The sequence below is a fragment of the Paramormyrops kingsleyae genome, chromosome 20 (assembly GCF_048594095.1).
Source record: "Paramormyrops kingsleyae isolate MSU_618 chromosome 20, PKINGS_0.4, whole genome shotgun sequence".
NCBI classification, from domain to species: Eukaryota; Metazoa; Chordata; class Actinopteri; order Osteoglossiformes; family Mormyridae; genus Paramormyrops; species Paramormyrops kingsleyae.
Genome location: NC_132816.1, coordinates 11,810,860 through 11,834,134, shown reverse-complemented (window position 1 = coordinate 11,834,134; position 23,275 = coordinate 11,810,860). Strand labels below are relative to the sequence as shown.

Below are 23,275 nucleotides of genomic sequence, written 5' to 3'. Positions count from 1 at the left end.
AGTGATCATTTGTTTGTACAACCAGGTTCCAGCAATAAAAGGGTGAATATCAAGAAGACATTTCCCTCAACCGTAAGCATCAACAAGCATCACTGAGCCCATTTTGGAAGTTGTAATTACAAGGTAGCGGCTTAGCTGTCAAGGGATGTTCCAAACATGAAAAACCGCTTGAAAATGTTTCCCTACCTTCTGTCAGTTACATATTCTAAATTTTGAGTTCAAACAGCTGTATTAAAAACCCCAACCTTTCCAAAAGCAAACAGACAGCACTGCACTTCAGCAAAATAGTTAGAGGGACAGATTTTGCAAGAAAAATAAAAATCCAGAAGAACGTGAACAGAACAAAGTTGACTTCAAAAATAAGCAATAATAATAATAACAAAATATACAGAAGGCAATGGCATGGATTTCAGTGCCGACCAATGTAAGAGCTCACCTGGTGTTTACCATGCTACTATATTTGGCACCAGAACATCAAAAGCCTGTCTAGTGGTCCAGCTACTTAACCAGAATAAATTTCCAGTAATTAGCTGATTGAGCTGAAGTTAATGTGATACAAAAAATCATTTGTAGTTACAATATTTTATCATTTACAATTAAAGTAATCAGTCAGACTGATTCACATTAGTTATGTAAGAAGTACAAGGTTGAGGACTGCAATAGATCGTAGCTTCTGAAAAAGAATTAAATAAATCGCCACTAAATAATGAGAAAATGCAAGAGGAAAACAAATTTTCACTGACCGGCTTTAATGAGATGATTCAGCCAGGCCTGAATCATCTTTCCTCTAGACTTTCCTAACATAATTAGCAGTACTGGCTACAGACTTAGCTATATTATGTGTCATTGGGCCCGTAAGCAGCTCTTCAGCCATACAGCTGTGTGTGACTCACTCCAGCATCTACATCACAGTCCCTCTTCATCAACGTCCAGCATCTTTGGAAAGACACAGCGCTGTGGAGGTCAGCAGTTGACAAAATTAAGATCCAACAAAAATCAGGGCACCATAAGAACAGAAATGCAGCAGAATGTAACACAGAGTGTAGCATAATGTATATGTAAACTGACAATAAAAACTGCGTGCAAAACAACTGAAGCTGCCCTTCAGTTATTAATTATGTAAGACAACTGCCAACAAATAAATACTCTGTACTGGGACACAGAGTCTGGAGCTGGTAGTTTAACCACTATTCCGTTATTATCCACAGCCCCTGATCTGCTTCCAGGTTTTTTTTCAGCCAGAACTGTTTCTGATGTTCAGGGGTTTGCCAGAGTAAGTACATTTTGTAGTCTCTGCCTCTAAGCACCATCTTACTTTGAAAGATGCTGTCAGTTCAAAAAAGTCTTACTCTGATGGAATCCAGGGATTTCTATTTACATATGAAGAAGAAAAAAAGACTTGTTTACCCCGAATGACAGATCAACACTAGGATAGGCTATTTTTTTAAACATTGGTTCCAATTTACTGACAGTGAAGTCAATATTAAAAGCGTGATTTTGCTGGACGGTGAATAATACATCGTGTTTTGCAAAATCCTGGCCCCATTGCTGGCTGATGTCCTCGCAGGGGAGTGCTGTTAACTTAAGACAGTTGACATTTCCATAACCAGTGTGAGTCACGGTGGAAGGCTCGCCGAAAGGATGACGTCCTCCGAAACCCGCTCGGCCGTGTACCGGACCCGGCATCTGCACTGGGCTCGTAACCAGGGCGGCCCGGGCCAAACAAACAGCGGGGCAGGAGGGCATCCTCTCAAAGCGCCCGCTGTCACTCATTGGCAGGGCGGCCCGCCAATCAGCCTGCTGTCACTGGCAGGAAGCAAATGTCGTCTAATGTGACCTCCCTCATGATAACCGGCTAATCAAAGTCAAACAGCAACTGGCCATGTTGAGCAGCGTATCAAAACCCTTTGCCAATGGCATACCAAAATAAACAAATAAACAGGGAAATCAAGAGAGATGGAAAGCTCTCTGGTACTGGAGGGAGGTCTTCGGCATGCAAGACATGACAGCGGTAGCTACGGCGACCACAGAATGCCACTTCTGGCGGCTAGCCTCACCTGTTGTCGCCGGTGATGCAGGCCGCACAGGTGCCGGTGGGAACCTCGCTCTGTTCGTAGTAGCGGGCGTCCACATGAGCCTCCTCGGTCTTCCTCTTCAGGATCTCGCCAAAGTGGTCGGTGCCGATGCACCCGAAGAAGGTGGCCACCTTATGCGGCTGCTGAATCATCCACTGTATTCAAAGTAGGAGAATAACAACATAGATGTTACAAATCTGACCGCTGATTCAAACTATGACTACAATACAGGTGTTTGGAGGATTCTGTAACTCGGATGAACCTTTGTCCGTTTTCCTGACCATGGATCCAGTACGGGGGTCATGGAGGTGCCCGGAGCCTCTTCTAGGAAGCATAAGGCAGGGGATACCCTGGACGGGATGCCAGTCCATTACAGGGCACAGAAAGGCACATACTATGGTCAATTTAGAGACGCCAATACACCTAAATGAATTTTTTGGATTGCAGGAGAAAACTAGAGTATCTGGGGAAAACTCAAGCAACATATGGAGAACACACAAACTCCACACATACAGAGAAGGGGCGGGATTCGAAGCCTCAATTCTGGAGGTGTGAGGTGACAATGCAACCCACTGAGCCACCATGCTGCCAACTTGGGTAAATATGCTGCACACAGCACCAAGAGAGTAGGGTTCCTTCCTCAACCCAACATTCTGTAGCAACAGAAGTAAAATTTACTAAATGTAATTAATGAAGTCCTATTTATTATTCTTATGGTTAGGGAAACATGAGAAATATGGTGTGACTTTGCCACTTTTATGAGAATGATGAAACCGATGTTTTAGTGCACTTGGGTTTAACCTCCAAAGATTTATTGGTGTACATGATGCTATGTTTGCTTGTTTTATTGCAACCTTGCGTTTGTTGCTGACAGGGGCCCCCTTGTGAACGAGATGCTGCTGCTTACAGGGATGACCTGTATATGTGTGAAATTAATCATTCCACATAACCGCGATGCATCTCCACGGAGTTTAAAAAAAAAAAACATTTCCATTACCAGCCCTAAGACATTTTTCCACCTCTATTCCGCAGAGGACACAGAGAATAGAAGATGAACACGGAGGCGAACTGGCACAGCTGCTGGTCATCAGACCGCGCTCCCAGTCGCGGCCGGCTGGCCATCCCGTGCCACGGAACCCCAGGGAACTTCCGATCCCTACCGAGGAACGCGGATTTGCTGAAGGACGCAGGAGGCATGAGAGGAACAGTGATCTGAAGTGGAGGAGGCCATTACCACTGTGAGGAAGCACATGTCCTCAAAACAACTGTTCCCTATGTTTGGACCGAATGACAGAGCGAGGCATAGAGGAGAGGGAGAACAAGACAGAGAGAGAGGGAGAGAGAGAGAGAGAGAGGCATAGAGGAGAGAAAGAGCAAGAGAGAGAAAGAGAGACAGAGAGAGAAGACGAAGAGCAAAACAGAGAGAGTGAGGCATAGGGGAGAGGAAGAGCAAGTCAGAGAGAGAGAGACAGAGGAAAGGAAGAGCAAAACAGAGAGAGAGAGAGAGAGAGAGAGAGAGAGAAATAGGTGCTCACCGTCCACCTCCCCCTGCGGCACCCCACACACATCAAGGTCACCCACTCTGGGGGACCCGTCAGCTCCAATATGATTTTCCCTCAACTGCAATGAGCTCCGAAGCCAAGGTTAGAAGCTGCGAGTTGTAAATAATGACAGTGTGTCCTCTCCATTTGTGAGCTCTCAGGTGGGAGCAGATCTGGACTCTGGGGCAGGTCCCTGGATGGTGTCGCGCAGTAGCACCAATGCACGGGATTCGCACTGCTCCCCGGCTTCTCTCATCACTACTACTGGACCTTCTTTCACAGGGTGGTGGCAAGAGACAGCAATGTTCCCTAATGATACCTAAATGGGTCTACAACTACTATTACTACAGACAATACCAGCACTTGTGAGAATACTGGTTTAGCACTACAGAGTTGCCTCAGAATTAGCTAGCCCATGCGAGAATACTGGTATAGCACTACAGAGTTGCCTCAGAATTAGCTAGCCCATGCGAGAATACTGGTATAGCACTACAGAGTTGCCTCAGAATTAGCTAGCCCATGCGAGAATACCGGTATAGCACTACAGAGTTGCCTCAGAATTAGCTAGCCCATGCGAGAATACCGGTATAGCACTACAGAGTTGCCTCAGAATTAGCTAGCCCATGCGAGAATACTGGTATAGCACTACAGAGTTGCCTCAGAATTAGCTAGCCCATGCGAGAATACCGGTATAGCACTACAGAGTTACCTCAGAATTAGCTAGCCCATGTGAAAATACCAGTTTAGCATTATGGTGTTGCCCTAGAATTAGCTAGCCCATCTAAACACTAAAACAAAAATTTAGCATAACCCAACCGCATTAATTAAAAACACCCTTCTGTCTCCCCAATATAAGGTATTATTCTTGACTCAGTGACAAATACACTTTAGTAATATCTTGCCCCTACCAGTATACCCCACTACCGATAACATCTGGATCATTTGATTGAAAGATGAGCCAGACAGTGTCAATCAGAATAAATCAACTGGATCAAGGGTACCAGGCTTGGGGTGGGTTGTTTTCATACATAAAATATACAGGAGAGCTATACCTTAACTTGACATGGGTCAAAAAGCACCATGTCTATAAATACACCAACCAAGGTTTATGAAGCAATGAAGAAAGACAAGAGGAGCTCCACTGCTGTGTCACGTTGTGTTCACTCACTCGTCCTCATGCAGGATGCGGCATAAAACCACTAGTGGACATTATAACGATTTCTTTCTACTTGTAAATTCATGGTTTGCATTGCATTAGCTGGTCTTTGAAATGAAAGAGGGTGATTATATGGTCATGGGCAGCACAGTGGCTCAGTGGGAGGAAGGTGGAGGACTCACACCTCCGCTCCGTGTGCATGGAATTTGCATGTTCTCCCCATCTCCTACAGGTTTTTTCCAGACATTTCTCTCTAATTACTGGCACTGTGTGTGTGTGAGCGTGTGCAGTGCAACAGACTAGCATCCTATTTAGGGAGTATTGTGCCTTGTGCTGCCAGAGATAGGCTCAGGGCTTCCATGTGACCCTGTCCAAGGTGGACACGGACATATTAAAAGGACACGTCTCAAAAATGAAGTGCTTTTCAGACAAGCACAGAAAAATCACATCTAACAATTCTTAGCAGTACTGCCATGTCTTGTGAGCAGTCGCTATAGTTTATGACATCGATGACGGCCAAAGGAGAAGGGGGCTTGAATGTACTCAGATAAAACCCATCCATCTTCCAAACAACTGCTTGATGATCTTCCCATCCTTTCATTTGTAGCTGGTCTCTGGTAAGTTCCCAGGGACCTCCAGTGAATATCTGCTAGCCAGAGACTTCCAAAAGCACAGCATGTCGATCTTGCGCAGATCATTAATTCTGCGGAAAAGTCTGTACCCTGCCGCCCTGTCTAATAATGCACGCCAGACCTTAATGTCGGCTCTTTAATGATTGCTTTATTTCCCCCACTTGTATCTTGGCTGCATGTGTGGTGAGACATGGACTCCTCACTTAACCTAGTCCAGTAGCTCTGAACCCAGATGTCGGCCCCTCCCCCCATCCACAATAAGGTCGCATTTTTGTTCCATTACATTCATTCAATGAGTCAACCAATTGCCAAACTGCTCATTACCTGTTTCAGGTACACAAGTGGTGCACTAGAGGAAAAACGAATTGGCTGTGGGACCAATCGCTAATCAAGTTCTTTTAAGGTCATTTAAAGTTTGTTTGGGACATTCCAAGATCTTTACCCCCGTTGCTTTGAGCTCTTCTTCCGTCCCGCAGACGTTGCCGACGGCTCACACCTCGATCTTGGATCCCACCCAGAAAAGGCAGAATCCAGCTAGTCGAAGCGCAGCTCGCAGTTTGAGTCACATTTGGGAAATTCAAAATATAATGAAATGATTGTGTCACGGATCCTCTGCTAGTCAAATCCTAGGCAAATAGATGCAAAATAATGATAAGGAGAAAAAACATGACCGGAGGGGGCTTCCATTTGGAAAAGCTGTTTAGAGACTTCAGAAGCAGGCATTACAGTCTCTCTCTCTTGTTTTGGGCTAAGCAAATGAAGTATTTTTTTGCAAAACCAACCAATTACAGACATCAGCCTTGCCTCTCATGTGCCCCCCCCCCCGAGCAGGAAAACACGTTCACTCATTTTCACCCTGAAACCCCGGCTGACAGTTCCTTTCCAATTCTGATCCGAATCCCAGATAATGCCTTCATTATGACAGAGCGCTATCTGCGGGTTGAAAGGTCAAACATCCTTGTGCCGGGTATTCATGCTTGGTGTCTTCCCAATTATCCGACAGCGCGGATGCCGGAATTGGCAAACGTACACGGCGGCGCTTCATTACCGTGGCACGGAGCGGTGAAATTAAGCAGCAGGCGAGGCGCTGCCCCAGGTGGCGGAAACGGCGGCATACCGCAATCTGCAATAAGCCAGCGGAAGGTGTGACCAGGCCCTGTAACACCTAATGACTCACATATTGACTTAACTTGAGGAAATGTCCCAGAAGTCACTGCAGCTCTGCATCACATATTATTAACGGGGGGGGGGGGGGGGAACGACACAAAGCCACTTAAAAAAAAAAAATAATAAAAAAAAAACAGGCTGGCGGTACAACCTGGGCAGCCCTCGTAATGTGAAGAGCTCTCACCTGTCTCAATGTGGCAGGCTCGTGGTAAAAGTTAAGTGGGGGGATGAATCTTTGTTTCTCTTTAATTTGACTCGTGCACGGGCCTGGTCTCCTCAGGCCTCCGGATGGCTATTAATTATGACATCTTGCCGAGGCGAGGTGGGCCGCTTGGGGAGCTGACCCAGCATGCACGGCACCGAACAGCTGCCACTCCTGCACTGCTGCAGCGGCCAATCCGGAGAGGACAACAACGGGGACGGGAGCCAAGCCGGGGACACGGGACCGCGTCTGACAGCCTCATATTCATGCCCTTGTTTATTCCAGTCTCTGCTGTACCAAAGCCCTATTACCTTCCCATTACTACTCATTACATGTCTTACTCCCTAATTTGTGTATATTTCTCCTAGTGTCCAATACAAAAATGATATTGCCTACAAAGATTACAAAATTCTAAATCTGCACTATTTATTTCACATTAAGTGGTGCGGAGGACATAACAGGACCGTGTACGCGATGTGTATCGAGTCTTTGCATATTCTATCTGATAAAACAGCGACTGGATAAATGGCCACTGCAGACAGAGCAGAACAGCAGCCATTTCCGCCCTAAAGATGATCCAGCGGAGGGGACATCCTCGGTAATTCCCCCAATAAAACAAATGAGGACACTTTTTCGTTTGAGCGATGATGTGATGACAGTACGCGCGCGGTCCTCTTACAAATGGCCGCCGAAAAATGTAAGGGGAGTGGTTAATCTGTTCGATTCTCTTTAACGTGAAATAAAAATTTAACAACATTTAGTTTGGCGAGTCAATTCTTCAATAAGGGCTGTAAATACCCCTAAACCTCAAAAGCTCTTTTAACCAGTAATGTGCTCCAGGGATTACATTTTCCATGCTAGATAATGGTAACATTAATTATAGGCTTATCAACCTGGCAAAATTCTAGGCTATTTATAGACGACTAAAATAGCCAACTGGAGTCTGTGTCCAGAAGTGAGCTGGAACAGCTTGTTCTATTCTTTGCTAGCACACATTTCCCCCCTCGGAGTACAGAGGCAGTGCCAGGGAAGAAATAAATAATTTATCAATAAAAACAGCTAAACATCTGCCCATCAATACCTGTCAAGGATGACATGGGGGGGAAAAAAAACAGCAGGCAAAGGGCTTGTCAGAGTGTATTGACAATGATGAGGTCTGGCAGGCTCTATTAAATCACTCTTTCCTGCTAAGTCTCAGCCTTCAAAAAGGGGCTGAGGAATTTTCACTCAATCAGGTAACATGCTAGGCTTTTTTTTTCCTCCTGGAGCGGAACATCTGGTCAATAACTCCTATCAGTTCAATTTCATGCACAGTTAGCTATCCGGAGCATTTTCTGTGTAGGTGCTTGTGCATGGCTCACAAGGGGCTGCGGGCTGGCCTCTACACCCCCCCCCCCCCCAAACCAAACGCCCCCCCACACCGTGCAAAGGGGTGGCTGGAAAGGCGGAACCGGGAGCCGAACTGTTGAAGAAAGGGGGCAGGACTAGCTCAGGCTGCACCAGTTTGGTATGGTGCCCCCCCCCGTCAGGTCACTTAACCAATGAGGTACAGTGAACCAGTAATGACAGACGACAGTATAAGCTAGAGTCTGTTAAAGACATGGAGAACCTGTCTAGGGATGGGCTGGGCTACCTTGCCTGAAACCTGGGCTACCTTGCCTGAAACCTGGGCTACCTTGCCTGAAACCTGGGAACAAAGACGGAGCTCCCCAAAAACTTAAAAGCATTAAGTGGCCAATGGGGGAAGGCCGGGGTGGGCTACTCCATAACACACTAAAATGTATCCTGCCCTCATTACCGTTGCTCTCTCCCAAAAATCGAGGAGGAAAGGACAGCTTGAGGCTTGGATGCAGATCACCGGCGTGTCAGATACTTGACAGGGATCCCCGCGGAGTGAGCGTGACTGTAACACCCTCGCAGCGAGGAGCCGACAGCGGGGGCTTCCTTTGTGCGAGACAAGGAGCCGCCGCCGTAGTGGCGTGCGTGAGGGCGCCATGTCACAAACGCGCGTCTCTTTGGGGCGGACCGCGGCGATAAACATCAGGCCAGGTGATGTGGAGTCATACACGCTCTGATGTTAAGTACACCAGGAATGTCCTGGCATTATCTTCTCTCCCTTGAAAGGGTATCAAAGGATGAAGTCTGCAGGCATGGGGGGAGAAAAAAAAAAAACCTGTAGCCCGGCTCCAGCGACATCTCGTGCTTTGCAGGAATGAGCGCTGTATCGTGATCTTCAGAGGCGCCAAGCTCATCTCGAAAGAAAAAAAAAAAAAAAAGCACCCAGTCCCCCCCGCCCTCCTGGGCTTCTAAGACATTCTTATCTTAAAACACCAGCATACCCTCCCCTCCACCGTTTTCTGCTGAAAGATGAATTATTTACAGGGTAAACAAGGCAGTACAGACTAAACTGGAACCTGGTTCTTGGCTCTCAGTTGCAATTGGGTCACCCTTACCTCACGGACCACGGAGTACGTGCCCAGGCCGGGGGAGGGGCAGGGCTGTCATTTACACACATCTGCTATGGCACGTCACGGTGACGGGGGGGAGGCAACCGGCCCCCCACCCGCTGGGGAGACAAAGGCGGCAGGAACCAGGCTGATTTACTGTGGGAATTTATCATAAAACGGTATTTACGTTTCTCGGGTCTGGCTGGAAGAGCAGAGGAATCGTGGAGGTCCCTTTAGGAGTTCAATCCCATAATCCCATCTGAGAGCCCCCAGTTCCAGGGGGGGGTCGGGGTGCAGCTGCCCCACCGCCATACAGCCAGTCACCGTCGCTGCACCACCAGTGCAGGTGAAATCAGTTTTGCCCTCCGGTACCTTGGATTTTGTGCGGCTCTTTGATCTCGCGCACATGTCGGGGCCCCTGTGGAAGCCCGTTACCGGGCTGGGGGTAGGGCGGGGGGGCGGTTATGGCGGACAGAGTTTCTCAGCTGCATGGCACACCAATGAAAAGGCTGGGGGTGGTGGAGGTGGGAGGGGAGTTTATCACAGGTCAGGGCTAGACTGAATTTAATGTGGCTGCATGGAAAATTGACTTAAAAATAAGATCCGTCCAATAAAATGTAGGTATTAAATGGTATCCACTTGGCTCTCTGTGGCTCCAGCTACAAGTTAAATTCTTCTTGTGTGCAGACACTGCTGCAGAGTGCAAGGGGTCAGCTATGCCCAGCGGTCACTCTCGTATTTCACATGTCTTATGTCACTGCAAGACTGTTATCAGCAGATTAAGACAAACTCCCCCCCCATTGTGCGCCATTAAATCAACGTCTTCATTCCTTCAATAAACACGGCGTGTTATGAGCAGCTTATCTGCCCTATATTACTGACACAGGACGACACTCCTCCATCCTGCCCACGTACGACCGGCTATACTCTTCCCAGAAGCCGAACTGCATCCGACAGATTATTCAGATTGCATCCTAGGATCTCGTCATCCGAGGAATAACCTCCGGCAGCACGGACACCAAAACAAAAAGGGGAGGTTTACTCCTCAACAGCCGTGTCAAATATTTGACAGAAGCCCGATAACAAACCCTGATTTGACTATCAAAACAAAACTCCCCTTGCCTACAGCATGTACAGTACAGTGCTCATTTGGCTTAACGACTTGGATTTAAAAAAAAAATAAAAATCTTCCCCCTCCGAACATTTTTCTGCGGACACAGAGGTTTTCTCAAGTTACCTATTGAAAATCTGCAGAGCTGCTTCTCCTTTTACAAAACCCCGTGTTAAAGTAGCTGGTGTGCAGATCCTCTGGCTGCAATGCAGGTGAGCCAAAAGAAAAAAGAAAAAAGAAAAAAAAAAAAGCTCTTACTTCTGAATGACCCTGACGAGGATGCCATTAAATCAGCCGGATGGCTAGACTAACAGCCTATCATGACACTAATAGATAGAGTCCTTTTCTCAGAGGCTGGCTGGATTATAAAGGACTGGTAACGGGGTTTTAAAAAGCCAGAAACTAACCTGTAATTAAACACACAAGTCATCTGCATTTACTAACAGCGAGCGTTTTGATTACACGTTAATAAACTTTTAATAAATTTAGGATCACGGTGGAGAGAAAAATATCATTAAGTCCAATATACAGCCCTGTATTTGTATGTGGAAATGTCACCATGGCGCATTCGATGGAGAAGTTTCAAAAACGGCGATACTGATGTAGTTTATTAGTGCGGCTCTTTTTTTTAACATCGTATATTCTTAGAGGAAAAACAAGGCTGGCTGAGACACAAAGCACAATCACGATGAGTTTAAGAAACATTTGTTCTCAGTGTACTTGGGTGGTGTCGAAACAGCAATAGTAATTGAATCTTTCTGCTCTTTATGTCGCTCCAAAGTGTTTGGCAGGGATGAATCGGAGAGCGGTGACGGTCGTAAGTGCTTGCTGAAGCGCACGGGAACAAAATGGGCGGAAAGGAAAATAATAAAAAAAAAAAAAAAGTTTTCATTTATAAATCTGATAACCTTCTAGATTCCTTCAGCTGCTGCCAGAAGCAGGGCGATCCAGTGGAGCTATGGCCCATTCATCTCCATAAACACAAGGCAGGTAAACAATGCTTGTGACTCCAGGAAAAATATGGGGGTTACTATGGAGCCGTAAAGAACAGCCCTCGATCCACCGCTTAAGCAGATAATGTCTGGCAGAAACAATGTTTTCCAGGATTAAATCACGTTTATAAAGCAGGTATCATTTCAACCTCGGAAAGATCTCATCCGTGGGCCTTGTCGTGAATCATCTCATAACCTCGACTGTCCGAAATGTGAAATTTGGAAATCGATGGCGTGCTGCTGGCCCTAAGTCATGAAGGCACAGAACTTTGTTCAGCCTGACAAATCACCCGGCCAAGAGTCAGCTCATGACGTGGAACACTAACCCATTAATGACTCCGAAAATTAACAACCCCTGGGGCTTTATTCACCCAGATACAAAAGAGAAAATAAATAAAAACTGGCTAAAAGAAGAAAATGTGCGGCAACCTGAGTAAATTTAATTCCACACTCTTTCTTCCATTGACTCTGGTTTCTGGTACTGAAAAGACAAACAGGCCAAATGGCGATGATGTAAGGCCTGTATCTTTGTTTAATGACACTACAGGAAACTGTAACTCTCTGTACCAGAATTCTGGAATACTGATTTCACAGAGCTCCAAGTCTTCAGTGGATTCACGATAAATATATATGTATATTACACTGGATATATATTAGAATGGATTTAAAAGCATCGCACGGTTTTCAGTATTTTACTTTCCACAGACCATAAAACTAGTCTCGGCGGCGGCTGCCTGAAAATCACTCTTCCATCTCAAATTTATCGTTAAATCAAGCCTAATAATGTTTCAAGTTTACAGGAGGGGCCTTGGAATGTAAATCAAACAAACAAGATGCATTAAACAGCCGTGAGCAATGTCCTTGCAGGTGTATGTTGCTAGACTGTGAGTGGACGCCAAGAAGAGAAGAGCCCTTTAGTGGAGATGTTTCCACTACTGGGTGCTTGGGGCCTTTCCGCCGAGAGGGCAACGAGATGTTACGCTCCAACGCAGTCCGACATAAATCTAATCCATGCAATAAATCAAATATACACTGTCAACCACCATAACTTTCCCGCGGATTGCAGTAATAACAATGTCACTTGAGCACCCCGTGAATTCCATTAGAGTGCTCTCTCACTTTTAATGGACTGGTGTTGTACGGTTTATAAATCCGCAGTAAGCAGGGAAACATGGTACGGGACATTTAATGCTTTGCAAAAATTAAGAAATACTCAGGGCTGATGCAGATTTCTCCGCACATAAAATGTCTTTCAAAAGTCTTTCGCCTGCCAAGTGAAACACTGCATCAGCCAATAATTCCTATATCTTGGAACCGTTTAACCTGTTCCTTAAACTTTCTATACACAGCAGAATGTAAGTAGGGTCAGACTTGGGACTATGCACACCAATTAAATCTTTTTCAAATAGAAAAAAAAACAAAATAAAAAAAGTATGTGATTTATAAGCAGCTAGGGTGTGCACACTGTGCCAAATATGGTGTTCAGTCAAGTACTTTATCAGATTTCGGTTAAAGACATAAAACACATTTAACACACATTTTACTCTGGAAAAAAGCAGTGAGAAACAAAGACTTTAGTCATCATTAGTTGGACTGAAGTCCGTTTATCATGATTGTCACCTGTGAGAAATTCTGTGAACAACACCATCATGGTGAGAAAGTCCTTGTTTTAGTGTAACTTTGTCCAAACATACATCAAAACCCCAAAATTCAACAAGATCTTAGTTCATTCCTACAAAAACCGCACACAGTAACTGAGCCAGGCACAGACATTGTTCTTGACGACCTCTACGAGAGGGACGTTCTGCACGAGGCTTTTCTTGGATGGTAAATGTAAACAAGTCAGCTGCATTTTCAAACCTTTTCCTCTGTTAGCTTTGGCAGCACAGGTGAGGCAGTAAATACTCAGAAAGGACCTTTTTCTGAGGATTTCAGGGAGGTGCCCATTGAACCGGCTGAGCTGGCGAAAGCACTTTCAATGTCGTCTGTTGGAATACTAAGAGACCACTGTATTCGTCATGACGGTAGCTGGGCAGAGCAGCTAACAGAAAAACAAGATTTTGAACGGAGGATATGGAGAAAATAAAACGACATTTATTCCGAAGTAAACAACCTAACCAAACATAATAAAAAAAAATAAAAGCGACAATATGTCCTACAAATCATGGGATATCTCGAGAGCAATCATTGCTCTCTCCTGCTAGATGTGCACTGCTCACATCCTCAACTTTGCCGAATGATGACTATTTCTGGTCGAAAGTAGCTCAGAGGTGCGGCAAGCTGACACGAAGGCACAGGTCTACGATGACGTTTCCTCTTCCCACGGATAGACGGGGGTGGGCTGATACGACAAACACGAAAAGACGAAAGCTAGGAGCCGCCAGGCTGGCAAGACAGAAAACTAAACAAACGTGGTACCAGCGTTTCAGAAGCTGAAGAGTGAATCAACCTAGAGAATCGAACTGGAGTCCTGGGACCAGCATCAAACTGGGTTACTGGGATATGAGGGTGGAAACAAAACAAAAACACGCTGACATCGGCAGAAAACAATCGCCAGGAGGAGCTAATTGATAAGAGGGTGATGTGCGGCTTGGTGGTTTAGGATGCTGTATCCATGATATGAAAGATCGCCGGGTCAAATCCCGTACCAGGCAAAGTGATGTCACCGCTGGGCCCATGAGCAAGGCTCTCAATCCCAGTTGCTCCAGGGACTGGCTAACCCTACTTTCTTATCGCTTTGGATAAACGGATCTGCTAAATAAATGTAGTAGATATGGATACTGGTTGAAACAGCAATAAACTTACTTCAATGGAGAGGGAATCTCATAGATACACCTGAATATGGAACCTATACAACGCCAACATTAGGAAAAAGTTAATGGAGCCAACAACATCTATATCCAAAAAATGCTAAACCTAACACTAAATACTATGGACTTTATTGGCATCGCTCCATTTCTGCATTCAATCCCCTACCTTAAAGGTGATCAAAACTGTGCTAAACATCCAGCTATTCATTAACCCGGCAGGGATGCAAGCCACCAACGCAATAAGTCAAATAAGATGAGCCTCTGAAAACAGGAAAATTCCAGAAAACTGGAACAGAACCAGAACTTTTCATATGAAACATTAATCCAACAAAACCCGCTTGCGTTCTCTGCAGCGAGAGCCCTCTGATCAGTTGGTAAATTAATCATAATAACAATCCCTGATGGGCTAATTTTTTAAACACAAAAGCAGTTATCTAAATTTTCCTGCTGCGGCTAATTTCCTTCAAAGAGACTTGCGGCTCGCGGCTCGCAGGAAGTGAACGGGCTGTAATTGTGCTATGAAGCGGGCCTGCACGGTGTTCAGCAGATTGTTCGGGCTAATACCATCGCCTTGCCGAGCCCCCTCTACGCCCCAGACACCAACCGCTTAGAGATTGCTGGAAACCCCGAAAAGCTCTGACCAAGGGGCTAAATGCCCAACGAAAAAAAAAATTAAAAATCTCGATTTAGATGAACAATTACATTTGTCTTCTACCCGTCTATGTCGGTGATGGTCACGTAACCTATTTTGTTCTAAACTTGCTGTAAAGTATCTTTCTTTTTGGTACAACAAGAATATTCATCCATCTTCCACATCCATTATAGAGGGAGCCTGGAGCCTATCCCAGAATGCACTGGGCACAAGGCTGAGGTACCCCCTGGTTGGGATGCCAGTCCATCACAGGGCACATACACACACAATGATACACCACAGGAAAATGAGACACCAAGCAGCTTAACTGCATGTCTTTGGAGGGCGGTTGGTTGAGAGTAACTCAATCAACACACAATGGAGGTGGGGAACGAACCCCCATCAATGGAGGTTCAAGGCAACTGGGCTTGCTGCCGTGACACCCTTAAGAAGTACAATTTCCAGAAGACTGATGTACTCTTTTACTGAGAGGGCTGCTTTTAAATTCAAATAAGATCCACTCCGATGCACGAATAAGAACATCGCCCCACTCATACTCTAAGCTGCACCCAACAATCATGACCATCCAAAAGACACTTCAAACGATTTCTACTCCTTAATACAATTAAAGTCATGATGGTGCACGAACAGGGTTAGTTTGTGACCCAGATGATCTCCTGTCTGATGGTGTAATTAGAACATGCCAGTGAACACATGCTCCCTAAAAACGAAAAGTGGTACTTTCGGGCCCCTACAACTATCAACCTGCAGTTTTTGTGGGATTAATGTGTTAATGATGAGAAATCCCCTGCGTAGTTTCTTAAAGAGTCTGTCAAAGAAATTAAAAACAGCTGCCAGCCGCAGGAATTCAGAACTGCTACACCAGCAGATGTGATTGGCACAAGGAAGTTACACCCATTCTGTAATAACATGTTTTCCTTTGGTGTGATGCCATCTGGAATATGTCCAATACAGACCTTCAAGAAGTGATTCGAATCATTTGCAAAAAACTAAGAAAAAAATAAATAAGTGAACACACTACAATTATTCCTCTAAAGTTACACTAGAAATTATTATGCGACAGACAAGTTAACTCGATAAATAATGTGATGTTCTCAAGCGCAATGAAAACATATAGGATAATTAATGAGTCGTTCGACTAAAACTGCAAGCCAATATTTTGTACAGTCGAGTTGTGTTTGAATGTGGTATTGTTTCCTAAGGTACTGTAAGCGCTGGCTCTCATTAGAGCATGAATCATTTGCATTGATGTCCTATCCCATCCCCTTACTCAGATTTCAGCATGTTCATTTAACTCGTGTTCAATATGATTATTTCTATTGTGTACAGCAATTTGTAACACATAATCGGGATTTTATAATGCATATTATGCACGCACACGTTGACACATGTATACATTAATGAATGTGTGAATGCTCTCTAAAGTTCTTGCAGAATCCTTAATATAAATATGAATATATATTCTAATACAGGGCAAAATTTGTTAAACCACTCAAGATGATACAATGGCTAGCTAAATAACATTATTAACAATATAATTCAGACTACGTAATCACACAGTTATGCAAGTGGTTACTTACGATTGTGCCACAATATGAAAAAATATTAAAGCTATTAATAAAATATCATTAATGATTCTTAAAGCATGCTGCATAATTGACTGCTCTGGTATTAATGTAAAAGTAGTTAAGTATGATACCTATACTAATTCTAAAATAAATTCACAATTTTATTCTATGAAATGAACCATTTTAATTATTTATATAGAAATTGCCATTCTGGCTCGCTGAAATGGTTGTGGCAAAAGAATGCAGCTGACTCAATATTAATTAGCGAAAATTCATTGCTCCATTCATCAAATGCTTTCTTGATCTCTTACAGTGTTGGGATTACAGGCCTGAAGAAATGTGGGGGTGCTGAAAACGCAGCGGCCTGAATGAGGCGCAAACGCACCTTCATGATATGAGGAAGTGGCTGGAAATCAGTGCATCTCAGGATGGAATCGCAGCTGCACCTGTTAAGAGCCCCTGGGTGATCAAACGCGTTTGCGTTGCGGCCTTTTTCTTTTTTTTTTTTGTTCAAAAGGCGAAAAGACACTTGATATTTCAGGCTGTCAAAACACCAAACTGTGTTCCCAGGAGATCAAGACTTCACCTGCTAATCAGAACCACATCTCTATTGTGAAATGAACACACGACGCGCACTGTGGTTGTCTCTTGCCCTCCACCGCAAATGAATTAAAAAAATAAAAAAAAAAAGCAGGAAAAAAAAAAAAAAAATGCTTGCAAAAATGTGTTTTTAATTTGCCCCCGCTCCTCTCTGCAGGAGACAAATAGATGAACCAGTCTGATAGGCGGGGTCACCCAGCCCTACAGAACAGCGTATGCTGCATTGGGCGACGTGATCAATTATCGAATGCCATTAACCAGACTCTCTCTAATTAGGGTTTAAGTAATGAATCAAGTCTCAATAGGAAGCTGAGAAGCAGGATTGAAAACTAACTCCATTACTGTGCAGTGCTACACTTCCCAGGAGCCCGAATGCTCGCAGTGTTTACGTGACGTGTTTGTTTCTGTGGTAACATGTTGAGTGTGGGAATGACTCTGTGGCAGGCAGGGTTTTCCCCTCACCTCGCTCGAGGGCCTGCCATACCGGCCTGCCTTTTGTTATCGAGTCCAGGAGGGGCAGCACGACACGTCCTAGTTAGCGCTGTGCCCCATCTGCCCGCCATAATTAGACAATTACGCCGGAAAGATCCATCAAGGGCTCCTTTGTGATGGACAACTCCATAACACAAAGGGATCCGTTTTATATCCTTCAAAAATTCAAAGTGATTCACCCTCCCATGAACATTATGTGTATGATATTAACGCTTATCGCCAGGAAAACTTTGTCAACATGCATTCTGTATTTATTAGAAACAACAGGGGTCGCATGTTGTCCCAGCACTGTAAACAGAGAGCACGACATACAGGATGCAGACTGTTTTGACATTTTGAACAAGCATGGAAAATTTTAATCGCATCCAGAACGAAGCGATGGATGCTTATTTTGAGAAGGCTTTCTCCCCCTCTCCTGTGTTCTGCGATATACAAGCAAATTGTCAAACTTAGCACAAGAAAGATAATTTAAAGAAAAAAAAAAAAGCCAGAAAGCTTCCAAGAAGAAAAATAATAAAAGTCAGAAAGTGAGATAATGAAACTTAGATAATGGTTTCCTTGATGCACTCACACACTGCAGGACATGCAAAATGGTGTTCAGAAAGATTCATTATAGTGCACAGGCAAATATACAGTATGCCTGTCAAACCAAGAAGTAATCTTAGTACAATAAAGAATAGAACAGTGGACCACCACTTATCATGGAAGTCTTTAATACTGGTTTAGTCTGTCAGTGTCAAGAAATAAAGATTATCTTCATCATCCCCCCCCTGGACTGCTTCAGAGAAATATTACAATGACATGTATTAATGGAAAAAAAGGGGTGGGGGAAAAAAAAAATCACATATTGTTGTTCACTCTTGTCAGAGTTGCAGTCCATCAAATAAACATAAATTGCTTTTAGAGACTAAAATTGAACAATATAGGTACAGACTCAGAATCAAGCATCCTACATTACCAGACAGGCTGAAATCATTTATTTTAATGTCTGCAGCATGACCTTCGACTCTCCGGTTCAGTACAGGGCTCGGCACGGCTGGTCTTGGACTGACCCTGTACACTTTGAATGTCTCCTTGTATCCCAGATTAATGAATATATGTATAACAGCCTAGATTATGTCTGATGTAGTCGTTCTCTTAATTAAAAGGAAGACCATACATATATCTCTAATGTGCTAATAAAGCAGTAGATTTGCGAGAGCCGTTTGGCACTCTGCAGCTCAGAGTTCAGCTGATGGATACAGAGAGATTTCGTGTCGGAAACCAAGCTGTCGACATGACATTTCTGTTTATAACTGTGAACTAACCAGGCATGAACTCAGCAGTGAAGACAAGCCGTAAAAATCACTAGAGAGAATTGACAGTAATTATCAAAGAAATCTCACAGCAGTACATTAAAAATCTAATTAGGGAATATTATCTTAACGGGTGAGGAAGATACTAATCAAAACAATGTCAACAAGGAGCGGTTAACGTGTAACGGACTAGCGGTGATGAACGGCTCTTTGAAATGCATGGAATCAGCTTGACTGGCTAATACCTCAGAGGTACACATTTTAACATTCTTTTGGCACTACATTTCTTGGGGGGGGGGGGGAGAGAACTCGAGATGCTCTGCAGTCGTTAGTCACCGAGGGGGATGGGGGGGGAAGAACTCAATTACAGACAGGAATCCCTGGGCCTTACTGGAATGCTAACAAAATCAAACTACTTAATAACTACAAAGCTTAATGATACTAATAAAGCCATCTATACTTCAAGCTGCTGGGTGCCTGGAGTACCTCTCCAGACTTCAATAGAGCGCCGGAAAACTCAGAGGTCCACAGGGAAAGGATGGAGTGTTCCATGTGTTTACGTATCATCCATCCATCTTCCATAACCGTTGTTTCAGTACAGGGTGACTGTGAACCGAGAGCCCATTCTAGGAAGCACAGGAAGGAGACAACTGACATGGGATGTCAGGTGATCATGACACACATGCTCACTTGATCACACGCTAAGGGCTGCGAGACACCATGGCTTCGTCCCATTTGTCCACACTTGCACACTACCACACTTGACATTCGTGTTCATGCACTTAGCACAAGTATTCAAGGGTGTCCTTAAATAAGCCAAGGGCATTGAGCTTCATGTGCATTTTACCCACACTTTGGCTAAAACCACACGGAAGCAGTCTTTGGCTAAATATAGAAACCACAATGCACCATATCAGTGATGACTAATGAGTACATAACGAATGCAAGGTAATCTGCCGGCTAGTACGAAAGTCTGCCCGTGAATGCAAGGAAGTCCAACATGCCTCCGAAGTAGTTTCAATTTTCATAGCCTAGGTTACAGTGAAAGATATTCCCAAACACAACTACCACAAATGACAGCATAGTTGTAGCGAGTTTCTTGTTCACCTCTTGAGATATCAAGTGTGTCCCATTGGTTTCAAGAAATCCCAGGGCACTTGAACTCTTCATATACACATGCACACTTCACGTTTTACATCAACATGTGTCACCGAAGTGTGTAGCGTTTCAGTGTCTTTACCCTTAAGTGAGGCAAATGGGATGAAGCCTATGTCATCCCAAAGACAGGAGAACAGGAGAACTTCACACAGACAGGCAGAGGCAAGATTTAAACTCCCAACCACAGATGGATACATCAGGTCCAGAAAGTAAGAATCCAAAACAAGATTTTGTTTCAACCAACCAGTTGAGTCATAGCTGAGTTTACTTTCTGGACCTGAACTATCCATCTCTGTCTCAGCCATGGAAACAGAAGGCCACCATGCCGCCCTGTTTACATACCAGTTCAGATAAACATCAGGCATCACAGGAGCTATATTTGTGTTAATCATCACAGTATTTGGGGCACGTTTCCCACTATTACCCGCTCAAATTTGTAGCCCTTTCATTTTCTGTTCATTACATTTCTAAAGCAAGCGACAAATTTATTGAATGCTAATTGATGTGTGGTACGTCTAGCTAAAGCTCTCACAAAGATTTACAGACATGTTTCACTTCTAAACATCAAGATAGCAGCAACTAGATAAATCTATGTAACTAAATTCTATATCCAAAACCTAGAAACCATTAGTACATGGTATTGATGTTAGCAAATACTTGCACAATGTTTAGAAAATGACTTGTTATGGGATGTTATTAGGATGGAATGTGGCAACTTGAGTTTGGGGCAAACCGGCAGTATTTTTTCTGCAAATTGCGTAGAAAATTACTTCAGCAGAGCGTTAGAGCTGGATTAATTTTAGCTGAACACCGCTTGTTATTCTCTGGACACATGCACAGTGAACTGTGCGGTTGGGGCTAAATGTTCTTAAAACTAAATAAAGTGAACCTCCTGTTTAGTTGTCTCGAGGACATTGTGGTGATTAAAAACCAAAACTACTAACATTCATTGCAACTGCATCCATCGCAAACAATAGTGACAGCGAGGACACAGCAGAAGGAAAAAAAAAAAACAAACTTCAGGAAAAAAAAGTTTTTGGAAAGTAAACAAACAAAAAAAAAATCTCAATGCCTCATACCTTTTCCCACCATAATTGAAACAATGTACAGAAACTATCCGCTCAGGCTTTCCTGCCAGGCTATTTCGTTGTTTTGATTTTTGTCCTGAAACCAAAAAAATAAAAAACCAGAAGAGATTCCTTCGCCTGAAACGGGCCCGACTCGGCATTGCCAGGTCTGGCTCACGCATAGCCGGTAACCACGCCGCGGCTGGAACACACCTGAGAAAGCTGAGCGGCCCCCCAGATCGGATTCCGATTCTCATGGGCTCGTGTAACCCGGTCCTGAACCATTACGACTCTCGCTCCTTCACATTAGCTTGGGGAAGTGTGAAGGAGCCCGCTGGGAACGCGCTTGAATATCAACATCTTCATTTGTGTTGCCACAGCTGAGCAGATTGTTTGACTTGATTAGGCCTCGCGCATCCAACCCTCCAGACACAGGTATCAGCCTGAGCTCGCGCCGCGTCCGAGGTGAAGCCTATTACAGCGAGAGGGCTGGAAGTTAATAAGATTTGCTCTTCATCTAGAATCTGAGCCATTTCCTGGGGCTGTTACAGACTGGAGCACAAAAATAAATGTTCCTTTATTCAACACTACCCCCCCCCCCCTCCTCCCCACCCAACCTCCAGCTCAAATCTGACCCCTTTCTCTCTTGTAGGGTTCTCTGTTATTACTCCAAAGGCTACAGTGGCCCTTTCACCTCGCCCTTTCTTAGCAGTTTACAGCTCCTGAAATGTAAAAGGCTGGCGCTCTTTTTTTTTTTGTCTGGAGGGATCCATTTATTCAGGTTAAAATGAAGCTGGCGCGGTAAGTCCTGGAAAAGGATTGTACATTACTCAAAATCCTGGATGGAGACCCCTTTGTATTTGAGTGATTAGCGAAGCATAATTACACGGGAGGTTTTTCCGTTTCTTTCTCTGCCCACAGTTAAACTGGCCCGGATCATTTGCATTTCGCTCGAGGACGGAGAGACGGGTTTCTCCGGAAGTGACCGTGCTCGGCGCTCGCGGGTTCGACCCCAGCCGCCGCGGCTCTGCGGCTCCGCCAGCTGCCCACAGAGGTGCCGCGCGCATTTTCGCTACCGCGGAAATTAAATAAATAAAGATAATATAATGACACGATTTATATGTGTGCATGTGGACCGCTACCGGCACTGCGAATCCGAACACACGATGAGGCATCCAATCATTTATCGGTTCCCCCGCTAGATAGCAAAGGTGTAGGAGGAACATCGGGGGGGTGTCGACACTGGGCTCACTGTGAAGCGAGAGCCCACTAATAAGGACTATTACTAATAGTGTCTGTCTGTCACCTACCAGCACGTCAGCCAGGCTGCTGATATCAAACCCCCCCCCCCCCCCCATCTGTTTCCATAAACCTCAGCACTACACTTCGCACTTTCTCCTCCACTATTTTCCAGTCTGTCACTGGCTAAAACCTGCAACCCGGGGAGAACGACAATGTGCTACCGACTTTATTTACATGATACACACAGCAACCTTAATAATGCACACGCACGACATACGACAGATGTGCCTTTATGCATGTATACTTATTGTTATGATAATAATTACCGCTAAGCCTCCTTATAGCTTGAACGCTACTGCCAGCAAGGCCAGTGCCGAGACGTTTAAGCATAAATGAGAAACATTAGTCAAAATAATACTAGCACTTCACCAGTATATTTTCAAACTCAGGCCCGTTGAACTTGCGACCTATGGGAATAAAATCTAATTACTGGCTCTTTGATATCCTCTTGAAAGTTTAATTCCTCCCCCCCCCCCAAAAAAAAAAAAAATATTTAAAGGTGTTTTTCTGTTGCTGTGCAACATTTTCACGAGAAGTGCAGCTGCTTGGCCAGCAAACAGAATGGCCAAAACAAACCTTACTGGGTGTATAAAGCAGGAGCACAGATACGGAAAACACATCCTCCCCCGTTTAGGAAAATATGCTGGTTTACCTTCATTTTACTCAATATGAAAATCAATCCCCAACATTAACGATGCCAGTCCAAGGGAAGCTTCTAGTATAGTTGTATAAATCAACAACTGTCTGTCCGTCCGTCCATCCGTCCATCTTTATACCTGCTCGTCCTATGCTGAATCACAAGGATCCAGTGTCTTTCCTGTAAACTATGGGCGCAAGGCAGGGAATAACCCAGGACAGGGCCCCAACCCAAGACAGCGCGCACACGCTGTTCACACATACAATCACAAATGTAGGGAATTTGGCAACTCCAGCTCACCTTAGCGTGTAATTTGGACTGTGAGGGGAAACCGGAGTACCCGAAGGAAACCCCACGACGACACGGGGAGA

At 44.6% G+C, this 23,275-nt stretch overlaps 1 protein-coding gene across 3 annotated transcripts in view; it reads right to left on the bottom strand.

The window, feature by feature from the left end:
* LOC111836876 (adenosine kinase-like) overlaps positions 1-23,275 on the bottom strand; it is a 129,914-nt gene that overhangs the window by 71,739 nt on the left and 34,900 nt on the right. For all 3 annotated transcript variants that reach the window (XM_023798524.2, XM_023798560.2, XM_023798544.2), the window contains one exon: positions 2,058-2,230. In XM_023798524.2, the coding sequence (XP_023654292.1) occupies positions 2,058-2,230 (173 nt within the window). The remainder of the gene's footprint in view (positions 1-2,057; positions 2,231-23,275) is intronic.